At 56.1% G+C, this 15,664-nt stretch overlaps 1 protein-coding gene across 1 annotated transcript in view; it reads right to left on the bottom strand.

Moving 5' to 3' along the window:
- The window catches only part of LOC122381009 (breast cancer anti-estrogen resistance protein 1-like), a 61,407-nt gene extending 53,594 nt beyond the window's left edge, over window positions 1-7,813 (bottom strand). Inside the window, exon 1 of the mRNA XM_043364684.1 lies at window positions 7,604-7,813. Within this exon, the coding sequence (XP_043220619.1) occupies window positions 7,604-7,636 (33 nt within the window). The 5' untranslated portion in view covers window positions 7,637-7,813. The remainder of the gene's footprint in view (window positions 1-7,603) is intronic.
- Between the last annotated feature and the right edge of the window lie 7,851 nt (window positions 7,814-15,664).

The raw sequence follows: 15,664 nt of genomic DNA, 5'->3' as shown, positions 1-15,664 counted from the left end.
AGGTCCCGGTCAAACAAAAAAGGACACGCAATGAATATGAACGCGACAAACTAGCAGCCAACACAGGGGTTGGAGGCCTAACAATGGAGGTCGGGATCGAGATAAGGCATGTCGCCGAATGTTTCATCAGGCGGGCCTGTCGGGGAAAGCTAATGATGCATAAAGGGACTCAGGGGACGGGAGCCTGGCGGTCGTGTCCCCAGGAACCGAGATAGCTGATCTATCCAAGGCACACACGTAATGCAGACTGCATCACGTCATACTGCGACCGCAGCTGGAGCGGGACATGTCTCCAGCAATATCAGTGTGCTACAGCCTCTCATGTCATTCTTTGCTCTTTAGAGAACCATTATGAGATCGTATGCTTTGCTCACAACGAATCTCTAAATTACATCAGCGGTCAGGCTGAGGCATTAATTTTTCCCTCGCCTTCACTCTCCCCCGATCAAACCACCCCGATCCCAGAAGAGACGAGCACCTCCCGATATGACCCAACCTCTCTCATCCAACACCGATTGCGCCAGGCCCCGACTATCAGCAGTGGGTCATCAGAGGTCATCAGCGCTGCCACCGCGGCGGTGATGGCCGTCCCATCGCTCCCAATAGCCGAGAGCAGAGTCAATTTGCCCGTCCGCCAAATACGGGCCGACAAGGATCGTGTACGGCCTCGGCCGGAGCGCGCCGCCGCCGCAAAGGCCATCAGTACGCACATCTACATTCTACAGCGGCCTCCGAACAAACTGACCTGTGTGTGCTCGTCTGAGCTACACAAGGACCGCGCCGATAAACGCCGTGTCGTCTGGGCACGACCGTTCCGCGTGAAGCGTCGGCAGAGGCCCTGGCAACTCAAGTCTAGGTCGTGTCGCGACTGGCGAGCCACGGGGAGTGATGGCTTATCAGACCTATAGCCTATCCCCCATTGGCGCGGCGGGACGGGCGGGAGCCGTGAGGGCATTGTAAGGGACCGACACCGACGGAAGCGGTGGCACGGCACGGGTCCATCAGTTCGATACAATGCCGCGTCGGTCGGCCATCTGATCGGATACACAGGCTGTGGGCCGCCACAGCTGCCGGACTCAGGCGATAATGATCGGCCCGGACCGACCCAACAGCTGGGCCGGACCGATCCGACCCCGCTGATCGAAGGGGGGGGGACCAATGTCCGGTGATGAGTGGGTTCAGCACTTCAGTCAGTGGTCCAAGTAGACGGGTATTAATCCTTTTACATGGTCGGTGCTCCAACGCTTTGGTGTCAAATATTGACAAGCATATTTTGATCGGAAAATCAATATCGTTTTCCCGTTCATGGTCATGGATATGTGCTATCATTGACGACGTACAAAACCTCTGTAACGGGTTAACTATCAGCTGTCAACAACTATAACTATCAGCTATCAACTATCAACTATCGATCATGTCACTTCGCTCATTCGATGACAAATGTTTATACGGTCTAATGAAATTCTGGGCGCTGAAAATAATATGGGAGCCATTGTATAAGTATTACTGCTCACTCCCCACCCGTAGGCCTCCGTTCCTTCGCAAAAAAACGGACTCACTCGCTCGGCCTCTATCTTGCTCGTCTTTCCCTCGAAGACAAACACACTCCGGCATGCTGTTTGAGATAACAGCACTCATCGGCGGCACAGTATCAGCCCCGATCGTCCTATCATAACAACGCCATCGCCACTCGGAGTGCTGAACAGCGACCGAACAGCCCTCCCGCTGAGCGAGTCATATCGGCGGCTGTATGGAGCCCCGCTGCGCAAAACAGTGATTGTCGTCCCATCGACACTTCGCTCCGCCACTCATCACTCAATCACCCCACCAATTTCAGTACTTCACAATCGCACTGGCGCCAGTATCTCGCCAGCGCGAACCCTCGGTCTTCGGAATTACATCTGTGCCACCTCTCCTACAGAGCCGACAATGCCATCACCACCCCTAAATCTTCCGTCCACCGCCCCACCGCCACAGTGTTGTGGCTCCCGTCAGGCCCTTACGCCGGAGTCGGTCGCACCGGCCGCCACCGCGACATCTCATCTGTCCACTCCATCAGGCGACGGCCGCCACCGGCCCACCCAGGGCGCGCGGCGTCGCGACTCAACGCGTTCCGTCGCGTTGCGTTGCCACGGCGGACCGCAGGATATTAGAATCGTCGCTGAACATAACGCTGTACGCCCGACCAGCCCGCAGCCAGGGAATTGTTGAGTACCAGATAAGCCCACATTTCAACATACCTACCGAACGATATCAAGCCAACCCCGATACTAAACTACCCCTCCCTTCGTGTAAGTTCGCTAAATCACCTGCACATCGGGTCAGTCCATCAGCCTTGGTCACACCCGGCGGCCGCCCGAGACAGGGGGAGGTCCTGCTGGACCGCCGTCGGCCCGTCGCGTCCGTTGCCCGTCGGTCGGTGGGTCGATTCGGCGCCCCGCCCGGCTCCTAATTCAGTGCCGACAGCCACCACGACCGGCAGTGGTATCGAGCGGGCCGGCCCCGCGCTGACCCGACCCCTCACAGCGACTGCGGCGACGGCGACACACGGCTGGGAATGTTACGTGTCGGCTGAAATTGGTAGCGACAGAACATGCAGTTAAGCATTGTTTTAGAGACGACCATGGTCCATGACAACATATCAGAGCAGTTCGCTGTAAGTCAGTTGTTAGCTTGTGCAATTGTGCATTGCCAATGGCGTATCCGTATGCTAAAAATGTTAATGTCATTGTTATGCTAAATTCTAGAGCTTTTGGCTCCTGAATTCGGCTGCACCGAGCATTGCGCCCTTATAAAAGGCAACAATCATGTTATCAGATCTATTAACCCCTGTCACCTTCCGCCATCCACGGATCAGGTCAGGCCAGACCACGGCATTCATACCGCCCGTTTACACCAGTGCTATTCGAGTCACAGCAGGAGGCAGCACTTTGTCAATAAGGCGCCGGCGGTCGGCGGCGGGTCGACCCCATCTCTCCATCTGGGCGCCGGGAATTCCTTGACATGGTTGAGGCATTTGGTGCGCCGGGCGGCACGTTAGGTGAGCGAGCGCGTCGCGGGAGGGCCGTGTCCGTGTCCTCAGCGGACCGCAGCGGACCCCGAGGGGCGGCCACAGAGGGGTGGAGGGTCTCCAGAGACCGGTAGGGACGCCGGGGGATAGTGTTTTGCCAATCGCGGCGGGTTGTTTGAGTTCCTCACCACCCCATGTTGACGCTCCCCACCCGAGCGTGGCACAGCGGAAAGGGTGCCTCCCTATGCATCCCCAGATTCCCCTACCGGACACTGGCGCTCTCCATGAGCGGGGCAGGGAGGGAAATCCCGAATCGACGAAACGATTGATAGCACGCCTGTCCGTCTTCAAACAACTTCAGGGGCGCCTTATCAACTCTCTCACGCCCAGCACTATCTCGTCCAGCCTCCCTGCCTCCCATCAACAATCCCAGGGCGTCTGTTCGAACCGTCAGCTCACAGCTCGCCGCTTCCAATCACCACTGATTGTTTGCTGTTGGCCGTGTATCAGCTCCGTTGGCGACCGAACAAAGGGTATCGGAGCGGAGGGCGACGGCTGACGAGCGCTAACGCCACCACTGGGAGCAGGCAGCAGGCGCCGGAACACCGCTGAGAGCTGCAGGCAGCCAGCCAGCTCGGCAGGTCGTGCACAGTCAGCGTCGTCAGGTCACAGAACAACACCGGCGGCCGTGTGTCGCGTCGGAAACGACAGGAGGGCGGACTCGGTGCCAGCGTGGGAGGCGGGACAGACGGGGAGGCGCGCCGCCAGCGTGGGCGACGGGGCATGAGACGGGCGGGCTGGCAGCGGGGATGAATAATGGGTTTACCAGACTTTTTAGGCACCGACCCCGCCCAGAATCCGTAACAAGGTCGCCATCGTCCCCGACACTGGCACGGACAACCCGAAATAAAGCCGACACTCGACATCCGACAATCCGAGAATTTTTGGATATTTGAGGGCTTTTTCGCCAAAATACATCTACCGTAGAGAAGAGAGGAGCGAGGAGGAGCGCAGGATCGCTCGGAGGCCATTATGAGCTCCCGGTTCGTTGGGTAGGTGTGCGAGACCGATTTAATTACGTCACGCCCTTTATCCGGCTCCCGGGCGCGGAACAGGGCTGAGAGGCACGTGGGCGGCGTGAGAGCCATGATAGCGGAGATCTTCGGCCACGCGACCGGTGAATGCTTGGGGCACGCGGAGGTGCAGGGGCAGTGATCGGTGAAGGCTGAAGACGCTCTTGAGCAATGTGATATGAGTCACGAGGACTGCTATCGCGCGAAACGTGATGTGTTCAGAGTTGCAGGAAAAGTACGAAGCGATAGAGCACTTAGCAAGGCTTTCTAACAGGTATGGTATTTCTCTACACTATACGCAATACGCATGCCTCAAAGGCATCTCAACATACGGGTAGGTGGCTACTCAGCGAACACGGCGTCGACTAACTGGCGCCGGGACAGCCGAGCCACCGTGGTCACCGATCGGGTCAGGTAGGCAGCTCGGACCGGACACCCCCTCCCAGCATGCAGCACCGTAGCAACCTGAGGGCAACACTCAGCCAGACAGCAGCGTCCCCAGTCCGGAGAGGGGGTCACCAATAACCACTCACGAGAGCACCCCGATATCGGTGCGCGTCACCAGCCGCCACAAAGGCGGCGCTTATCGCCGGCGCCGGTCAAATCTACCCGGTCAACACAGCCTATCTGATAGCGCGTCGATGCGAGCCGGCTGCCACCCGTCGATGGTCGTCGCCCCTCCCCCCGGCCGTCAGACACAGTCTCATAACTCACGACAGGTTCTCAGGGACCCCGACAGACACAGGCATCCCGCCGGCGACCCCTCTGCAGACATGCACCGGGAGACATGTGTTGGGTAAGAGCAGGTGTGCAATAAGCATGATGTTCACAATGAATAATGCTATATATCGGCGGCGGGGTGCACAGCAGTGCAGAGAGCAGCTATATTAGGAGGGTAAATGACCATTTTCGGCAGACAAAGAGACAGAACAACAGACAAGAAGACAGACGAGCGCCATGCAACCCAACTAGAAATGAGGCAAATATTGCACAATGCACATGGCTCGGTCTGGATTAACCTCCCAGTGGTATTTGCCCTTTATAGGTATGCACATTGTGGAACATTACTTGACCTTCACTCGATGAACTAATGCGGATAAAAGCTTCTTCTGTGGACGGAAGTTTCGCACAGCATTCGCTTGGAAAAGACGGCGTTGCTTATCCTCCATCCGATTAATGTCACTGCACATATAGCTCAAGAGTTATTATTGCTTGAGCTCTCAGAAACCTGCCGCGGGTCGCCCATCCGTGACTGAGCCCTTACTCAAAAGACTCCCGCACTCAGTCCTGACCTGGCAGCGCGGCACTTGGCAAAGGAGCTCTCCCAGCACGTGGCCAAGGTCCGCTGGCGGCTCGGCTCGCGCCGGCACCCCTGGTCACATCACCAGTCGCGTGCCTGGGTCACTCCGGTCACGTGTCCGGGGTTACGGACGGGGGCGGGGCCGCACGAGCGTCACGTGATCACTCCGAATGTGCGTGGGAGGCGACACGTGACTGTCCAGAGGAGGTTTCCGTGTCGGCGAATTTCGGCCGCTGTCGTGACAGGGCTGGCGTGCATTAGGCAGTTTTCTGCATCTCAAATGCGGTCGGCTGCGACACGACAACCGAACCCGGTCCGCCGGTAAGTGGTCGATATAGCCGGTTTCTATAAACGGCGCAGTGTTGGCAGATCGAGGAGCCTCCTTCCAGTGGATTGCGGAGACTTGTGCTGGAACGGGTGAGACAAGCCATTGACTTGGTCTCATAGCAGCATACTCGTATGTGAACGGTTCCCGGGCTAAAGCGTTTGATGTGAAAGCTTCGTGGAACCTCCCCTGAATGACACGTTTTACGTCATTACACCGCAAATTTGGAAAATTATACCTACCTTATCTTGGAAGATGTTTCCGAATTCAGTGAACTCTGTAATAAAGCCGAACTGAGATACCAAGCCATTCAAAAGAACGGAAATCGATCCAATTCGATCCAGCCTCTTCAAGTCGGAAAACATCCCCAAAGAAGCTGCTAATTTTCCACACCATAAACGGTATCATCACCATTGGCGGAGCGTCAGCTGATTGTTGGTGTTACCTCAGTGAGACGAACACTAATGATATGTCCGGCGAACGTACACAAAGGCACGGCACAGCTCGCTGTTGGCAAACCAAACAGCGTACCCCAGTCATGGTCCGGAGTCCACTCTGGCACACCCGGCTCCGGGGTTGGCCAACTGCAGAGAGATCCCCGTCAGCTCAGCTCTGCTCACATATCAGGGTTGGAGCCCATCGTCTCCGTGATCACTGATCAGCTATCAAAGGTGCCCTTCTGCTGATGGAACTGAATACTGATCCTCTCAGTGATCATTGATCAGCTATCAAACATACCCTTCCGCCGGAGAGATCAGACATAGGGCTGCGGTCGGGTCTGGACGGCACAGCAAACCACCAGATCACCAAATCAGTCCCCAGAGGACAGCTCAGCCCTCTCAGAGCGGGGTTGTGCTCCAGCGAGGCACCCCGTCCAAGCGAGTCCGGAGACTCAGTAGTCGGTAGGTACTACATTTCGTATGCCGACTGTGACGGTACCGGTGATGGCGACTGCAGTGTTTATAGGACCAGCGTGCAGACCAAACAAACAGCGAATCATCCTGCAGAGCCAGCCTCTACCACGATCTCCATGTGCGTCTACGGCCAGCGTGGATCTGTTTACATGCATCCAGACCGCCACATGATCAGCGCCAGCCGCTGAAAGTCGAGTGATAAGCTTTGACTTTCATCTGCCGATCGACATGAAAGAAATTGGGTTGCACGCAATCTCATCCATGAACTTTGCAGTAGCCAGTATACATTGCAACCATGCATCTTGAAATACGATAGGTAAATGATATACATTTCAAAACTTCCGCTCGGTTTTTATGTAACATATTATGTAACTAGGCCGTTCATTGTTATGTATGCCAGAAGTTCACAAAACAATGAACTTGTATCCATGAATTACAATCCTTCCCAGCTTTGCTAATATAAGCGTTTGTATTTTTTTTTTAACGCATAGCATTGCCGTTTCCTGCCTACACACGGGCGCATAGGTATGTCCCGTAGACAGGACTGGCAGTGTGCAATGTGTACTGTGCAGTTGTGCACCCATCCATCGGTAACCGGTGAAGCCGCTCACCGTGCCACCATGCACCATATCCAGCCCCGCCGGCGCGGCGGCCGGCAGCGCCGATGTAGCGTGCAAAACAGCGGAGTAGTGGCCAGTGGGCCAACCGCGAGCCGGGTCGGGGCAGCTTTCGATTCGGATCACGTGACCTGCCGGCTCCCATGGGCAGATCGGCACCATTAGAAGTACCGCGGGCCGCACTGATCCGCCGAATGACTGCTCGGACGATACCCCGCCGGGCGCGACTGCAGCGGCCCTTCCGCACGGCAGCCATCGAACTCGCCGCGGGCCGGGCGTTCCCTAAAGATATTACCAGCCGCAGGCAGCAGACCGATTACGGCGGCATCAATACTACTCGGCGCCACGCGCGTAGCCCACCTACCTTCTTCGATTCGCTCCGTGGAAAGGTGTTCATGGTGATTCCGGTTCGCTCGGTGTCGGATCCTGGGACGCAGTTAGTCGCTCCTCAGACACACATACTGTCCGCGATACCTCACCGTACCGAGATACACTACACAAACCGGCACTGGACACGCTACGGCCACCCGTACCTCACACTGCCACCGACGGCACTCGATTGACGGCAGCCTGCCGCGGCGGCCGAGCGCCAGCCGCCGTAGCGACGGTGGCGCCACAGGCGGCGCGGCCGAGTCTTGCACTTGCAGGTGCCCGGAACTGCTCCCTCGGGCTTTCCCATGGGAAGGTGAGGGAGGAGGGTCACCTCTCGGGGACTGCCTGGGTACACGCGCGGAAAGCAGCGGGTACGCGGGCAGATGCATGCTAATGAGGTGCTGGGATTATCCGGGCGAGTGTTGGAGAGTCTGAAAAGGGACCCGGTCGGGACAACACGATTTAGGTCTGTATGTAGGGGGAGAGGTCGAAAAACACGACCCAAGACTTGGCCAGAAACATACAAATTAAAATACAGGAGCTGTAAGCTCTCGCTAATGCTGAAGAGATGTTCCGACACATGACAAAGGCAAAATATGCCAATGCTGACTCTGACCCGCAGTCACACATCTTTTCTCTTTTCAATCGACAAAACAAGCTGGCGCAGTAAACGATTGCCTGGATTTAGGCAGCACACCTTTAATCGTCAGACGAATTTCTGATGATACCCTCAGGCTTTGTGAAAGGATGAAGTAGGTTATCAGGGCTGCGGAGTCGGAGTCGGTCGGAGTCAACAGTTCTGACCGGAGTCGGAGTCGATTTTGGAAGTCGGAGCCGGAGTTAGAGTTACCAAAAATCCATCGACTCCGCAGCTTTGACAGGTCTACGGAGTCGGTGTTCGTTTTTGAAAGCCGGAGTTGGAATCAGAGTCGGAGTCGCCGAAATTTCATCGGCTCCGCAGCCCTGGAAGTAATGGCACTGAGCCCAACAGTACCGAGCCCTGTTACTCGAGAGCCAAAACCAGCGGCCTCATTATAAAACATTTCGCCATGCAGTGACGCGGTATTCATTATCGTGCGTACTACCAGTAAAAAGTAACAACCTGCTCGGGAATGATCCAACGAATTAAACATCAAATCAATCAAAAAGTGCCTCTGGGCTACCTATCTCTACAGCGTTACGATTAACGGCTCGAGAGCGGCCAAATGAGCCTTATCTTGCGATAAAAAACTGATGTAAGCATTCGACCTGTGAAACCTTGCACTGCGAAAACCAGCCTCGATTGCACAAAGATGCTGGATATTGCTCGTAGATTAACACAGTTGTGGGGAGCGAGCAGTGAGCTCCAACCATGTGCGAGCCTGGCGGGCAGACCCGAGCAGGGGTGTCGTTTTCTGAAAATGATTGGTAGGGCCCAAAGGCGGCGGCCGGCCACATGTGGCGGGGCTTAAAAGGTAGGGTACCTCCAAATCTGCCTTTCTCATCGGATTTCGGCCACTTATTTTTTCGCCCTGGTCATTGACAAGACAAACCAAAATCTAAAAAAAAAACATTTTGGAAGTCTAGGTCCTCAACGAGCTCCATGCACAAAACGTGCAGTTAAATAGGCAGTTATAATAGTGTCGGAGGAATGCACGCCATTCTGAAAGAGGCCCACGCCGACTTAAAAGCACGGCTGTGCTGAAAGGGGCCAGGGACGGTTTTGATGGCCCAAGCCGAATGAAAAAGACGGCTACGGGGCCAGGAACGGCTTTGAAGGCCCACGCCAATCGCAGGGTTCGACAACTAACGAGGTCTCGAAACACCACGATAGTTAGAAAGACCTGCTTGCCAAAATAAAAGGATGACGGTACAAGCCGGCATTCAGAAAGTTACATGCCCGACCATGAAGAAGCAGAGAGATACGTCATCGACTTATTAGACAAAAAAGTTCATTTATTCAAATAACCACCGCTAAGACAAACACATTTCCCGCAGCGCTTCGGCTTTCGGGAGAGCCCTCAAAGTCTCCATAATCAATTGGGTTTTGGACCCATCCCACGTCCAAGACGGCTGCTTTAGTCTCCCTGCAGTCAGCGAAGCTGCCACTGCTAATTTCCTTATGTTGGGGAAGAGGTGGCAACCAGAGGGTGCAGCCGGTGCAGGGTTCGGAAAAAAGTGGATGCGACAACAACTCGAAGCCACATTTCATCACTTAACTTATCGTCACCCCGCGCAAGTACGCAGGTGCGTGGCCGTGGATCAGTTGCACACTTTATGTCAGCTTCCCTATAGCCTCTCCTCGATGTCTATCGAATGGACGCACATCATCAATTGTGCGCCCCTGTTTTAGAAAGTTGACAAGCAGAGCCCCGTCGGCATACCAAAATGTAACCACTATCACTTTGCCGACTAACTTCAACTCGTACCACTCATGTAAAGGGTTTTCTCCTTTGTCTCTGGACACGCGTGTTTACTGCTGATTCAGATTGATACATTTCACATTCTTTGGTTCTGGTAGCGAGCCTCTATATTATTCACTCAAACACATCACCGCCGTTCAACATCACCAATCTCATCCTCTTCACGACCCCCGCGTCCTTCAACAACCCACGCTACGACAGTTCTGCCGCAGCCGCGCCATTCACCCTGGCGGGACAGGTAAGTCGCCGCAACCAAATTATACACGCAACCAAATTATACAACTCGCTACAATACCCCCTTCCGCTGAAGTTTCCGCCCCGGAAACAAGAACAAAAGTTACCTACATATCTGGTTCGGAGAATATTGTGCGGGGCGACTCTACAAGATGGGTTCAAACGGTTCTTCCACTTACAAGCCATTTACACAAGTGTATCCGAGCGACATTTTGGGCCCTAAAATATCACACAGATGCAGCAATGTAAAGTAACCAACACTTCCCCAAGCCACGAACCCACGGCAGAGCGACGCGACAACAATGATATCCTAACCATGGACATTGAAACAAGCAACTTAAACTATAACGCTAACCCTATCGATGCACCATCCGGCAGGCAACATCATACACCGTCAGCCCACTACAAAGTCTGTCAGTTTGGTAGGGGTACGGCTTACTCGGCCGGAACGTGTACGTTTCTCGGGAGCCGTTTCCTGGTCCCCTGCAGAACCCACCATGCCTTCGTCTGCATGGATGGTGGGCCGCCCCGTGTCCTCGTCAGTGTGTGTACCTGCTGTGTCGCTGCTTGGAGGCCCCTCACGGTCCCAGTCGGACTCGCCGCTCGCAGAGGGTCGGTCCTGGGCACGGCTAGTGGGTTGGCCGCGCCTTGACTGGTCCCATTCCCCAACCGGGTTGGGTCTCAAGGGGTGTCTCTGGACACAGGCAGAGGGGTGCCTTGACTGGGTTGCCCCTGGCTGTTTCACCGTCGTCCCGAGTGCAGCGGGTTGTGCCCGGGACGGATTCAGACCGCCTGTCACCGGCGGCCTGGGAGCCGCTCTGAGGGGAACTGGTGCCGTCCGGCATGGTTTCAGCCGGTTGTGATGGACTATCATGGCAGCTGAACCTCCCTCCTTAACAATCGAGTAAGTCCAATTCCGGAGTTTCTTCGCGACACGATACGGACCTTCCCAGTGGGAAGCCAGCTTCCGCACCTCACCGCCTGTCACTGCGCGGCGCCTCATCCACACACGGTCCCCCACAGCGTACGTGTGTTCCACGATTCTCGCGTCATGTCTCAGTTTGTTGCGCTCGTGTGATGCCACGCTGGCCTGCATCACGAGCTGGTCAGTGCGTGTCAGTGTCTGCTGCAGCTTGGACAGGTACTGCAGCGTATCAGGCGGTGCCTGAGCGTCTGTCAGACCGGCACTGCGCACCTGACTGTACGCGAGGTCAGTGGGCAGCGGCGGAGGTCTGCCGAAGACGCTCTCGTACGGCGAGAAGCCGGTAGATGCGCTCGCGTTCGCGTTGAACGCCAGCACGGCGGCACTGACGTACCGCGGCCACTGACGCTGGTGGTCTCTGCTGAGCTTGGCGAGTGTGTCCACCAGAAATCGGTGACTCCGCTCGCAGTACCCGTTCCCTTGTGGATGGTACGCAGTAGTGGTGCTCTGCTGTATGCCCAAACGTTTGTAGAACAGCGAAGCCACCTTACCGACGAAGTTTTTCCCCTGGTCACTATGAACCCGTTTAGGTACACCGAAGACCGCCACAATCCCGTCCATGAGCGTCTGCACAATCTCAGTCGCCTCCTGCGTCTTCAGCGGGAAAGCCCAAACGAACCTCGTGAAGGCGTCTATGCAAGTGAGAATGTACCGATATCCATCGTCACTGACGGGTAGACCGCTCACTATATCGATATCCAGACGGTCCATGAACCCGGCGGCCTGGAGCGACCCGAGAGAAGCCTGTGGCACACGCGGAGGGTCTTTGCGCAGACTGCAATCCACACACTGTCGGCAGAAGGCCTTGACATCGGCCTGAAGGCCCGGCCAGTAGAACTGGCGGCGCACCATGCCCTCCAGCTTGGCTGTGCCCTGGTGGCCTCCGCCGAAGCCAGCGTGGCTCTGCTCCAGCAGCTCCCGCCGCAAGTGCTGCGGCATCACAATCTGCAGACACATCGGGGCATCCCGCTCGGGCTGCACACGGCGGTACAACACAGGCTTGTCGTCCCCCTGGACAACCAGTCTGGACCACTCGCGCAGCAACTGTGCTGCGCCTGATGAATGCAAGTGATTCTGTTTGGGGCGCACGCGCCGCTTCTTCCACGTCATGATCTCTCGAATGCCGTCATCACGTTGCTGCTCTCTGTGAAACTCTGCCATCGTCAGTGTCAAGACGCCGACCTCGGCAGGGCCCGTCACCACCGCAGCTGTACAGTGAGGCACGCTGTCGGACGCCGCGTCAGCGGGGAGCTTCGCAGCGGCCAAGTCCACAGACTCTGGTGGCGGCTGCTCAGTACATACCCGGTCTTCCAGTGGTACCTCAGTCTCAACGGACTTCACCGCTGAACTTGGCAGGATCACTCCTGTCTCTCGTGTGTCACCCTCCTCGGCAGTCGGGCATGCGATATCAGAAACCGCCGCCACCTCATGTGACCCATCAGAAGCCATCTGCGACTCAGGTGTCGGGTCCTCCTCGACAGGGACACAGACCCACCTGTACCTGACTTCATTTGTCTGGAGGGGGTGCGGGTACCTGGACAGGGCGTCAGCGTTCCCATGTTGTGTACCTTTGCGATGAACGACCTCGAAGTCGAACTCTCGCAGCAAGAACTGCCAGCGCGCCATCTGACCCTCGGCGTCCTGCATCTCGAACAGCCACTGCAGCGCCGCGTGGTCAGTCCGAAGAACGAAGCGACGGCCTACGAGGAACGATCGGAAATGCTGAACTGCCCAAACCGTGGCGAGCAGCTCGCGCTTAGTCACGCTGTACTGGCGCTCGGACTTCGTCAACGCCCGGCTCGCATACGCGATGACATGGTCCCCTTGCATCAGAGTGGCGCCAATCCCGGACCCACTCGCGTCAGTGTCAAGCAGGAATGGTGGAGCTGCGAGGTCGAACACTGGGAATGCGAGAACTGGTGCCGAAACGAGGGCCGCCTTGAGCGTCTCGAACGCGGCCTGCTGCTCTGCGCCCCAGCTGAAGACCCTGTGCTTCTCAGTCAATTTGGTGAGTGGCTTGGCCAGCAGAGCGTACCCGCGAATGTGACGTCTGAGATAGCCACACAAGCCGAGGAACACCCTGATCTCCTTGGCTGAGGTGGGCACTGGCCACTCCTTGATCAGGTTAGTCTTATCCGGGTCACACTGTATACCCGCAGCGCTGACCTGGAACCCCAGGAACTTTACATCCCTCCGACACAGTTTTAGCTTACCCAGGGAGAGGGTGAGCCCCGACTGTCTCAGTGCATCCAGCACACGCTCGAGACGGGTGTGCATCTCCTCCAGTGTTCGACTTACCACCAACAGGTCATCAAAGTACTGCACGTAAGTATGTGGCGGAACATCTGCGAGCACCATCCGTATCGCCCTGTTGAACGAGTGCGGGATCCCCTTCAGGCCATACGGTGCCGTCCTGTACCTGTACAGCCCGAACTCTGTCGCCACAGTGGTTTTCTCCTGATCACTCTCTGCCACCGGCAGTTGGTGATACGCTTGCACCAGATCAAGCGACGTGAACCACACAGCGCCGCTCAGCTTTTGGAGACTCGAATCCATCCTGGGAATCACCTGTACAGAGGGGACCGTGACTTGGTTCACCCTACGAAAATCCCCGCACACCCTGACCGGTCCTCCGTGGGGGCGCTTAACAATCACCAGAGGACTAGCCCAACGAGATGATTCTACCTCTTCCAGCACACCAGCATCCACCAGCCCATCCAGCTGAGCCTTGACCTGGTCAGCGAGGTGGCCTGGTGTCGGCCTGGGACCCTGAAACACCGGCTGGCTGTCCCCAGTGGGAATGGTGTGCTCTGCTACATTCGTCCTGCCCAGACCAGTGAACACATCCTGATAACTGGTGAGCAGATCAGCAAACTGGGAGCGGTGCGGCTCCTCCAGGTGCTGAACAGCAGTGTCAACCTGAACTGGTGTCCCTGTGTCCACAGGTGCACCAAATGCACTGTCATCCAGTCCCTCAAATTCACCAACGTGCGTCCCCTTGTGCAGTGTGACCCCTACCTCAGACATATTACCAACACGGACTGGCACCGAACCATCCTGCACTGTCACTGCCAGACGAGCAACACACAAATCAGAGCTATTTATAAAACCATCATGCCCCTCAACAATCCCATAGTGCTGTTTGGCACTTCCTGAGTGGCATTTTGGCAGTGCGACCACTGCTGGCACTAGTACCTCACTGCCAGCTGGTACAAACACAGTCTCTGACACTGCTACCCTACCTATACTACAAAAGCGATGAGACTGGGTGGATGGAGTACTTTTGAGCTTCAGCTTCTGGCCCAACACTGTCATCTCACTGTTACTTAAATCTAGCACTGCACCTGTAGCTGACAGAATATCTGCACCTAGCAGACACGGTTCGCACAGAGCACTAGCTACATACACACACATTTGCTGCCTGAAAGCGCCAATCTTTACCTCAATCACTGCTCTCCCAATGATGCTGTCACACTGTGCATTATCCGCCAAGCGTACAGGCTTGGTCACTGGCAGGATTTGAGTGTTCTGAGGTAGCATGTCTCTGCGCACCACAGTAGTGTCCGCCCCAGTGTCAACCAGAGCAGTGACCTCATGTTGGCCCACCAACATGTCCACATACCTGCCCGGTACTGCGTGCCTTACTGCTGGGAGCCAGTCGCTGCTGGGGTCACTTGTCCTCCCGCAGGCTGCTGCTGTGGCCACTGGTTCTGAGGCCATGGGTGTGCTGGCAGCTGCTGCTGTGTGCTTGGCTGCAGGGGCTGTAGTGCTGGGGCAGGTCCTGGGCCTCTGGCCTGCCACTGCCCCCTGGCGGGCCCCCTTCCGTTTCCCTTGTTGCCACCTCTGCCAGGTATGCCACTGGGTCGGCTGCTCTGGCCCTGCCGGCACACCACACTGAGGTGGCCCCTTCTATTACAGTTTCCGCAGATGTCATGTTTGAAGGGGCAGTTCACTCTTATGTGATCCATCAGACCGCAAACATAACAGTTCATGCCTGATTTTTCTCCACTGTCACAGTCCTTTGGTGCCACTACTCTGTGAACACCAGCACCAGTGTGGTCTCCCAGTGCCCTCTCAGCTCTCTCTATTCCTGCCACTGTCTTGACAGCTGTGTCAAGTGTTGTCACTCCCATCTTGACCAGCTCATGTTTACAGGAGGGTGGGAGAAGCTTCATCAGATGCAGCAGAGACATCTGGTCTCTGTCGGCTTTGTTCATGAGAGTTGGGTATGCAGCAGGTATCAGTGCCTGTATTTGTAGCAGGGTGCGCCTCACGTTACCCAGATATCCAAGGCTGTCAAGCTCCTGCACAGCACTCACCGGATCCAAAGCTCCTCCCAAGAAGCTGGACACCTCTGACTCGAGGTCATCGAGTTCTTTCGGCAGATTCTCACTGCACAGCTGCCTCACACAGTCTTTGACTTCACCAGTTACAA

The sequence above is a fragment of the Amphibalanus amphitrite genome, unplaced genomic scaffold (genome assembly GCF_019059575.1).
Source record: "Amphibalanus amphitrite isolate SeventyFive unplaced genomic scaffold, NRLGWU_Aamphi_draft 000111F_arrow, whole genome shotgun sequence".
NCBI lineage: Eukaryota > Metazoa > Arthropoda > Thecostraca > Balanomorpha > Balanidae > Amphibalanus > Amphibalanus amphitrite.
This window is presented reverse-complemented; position numbering and strand designations above follow the sequence as displayed.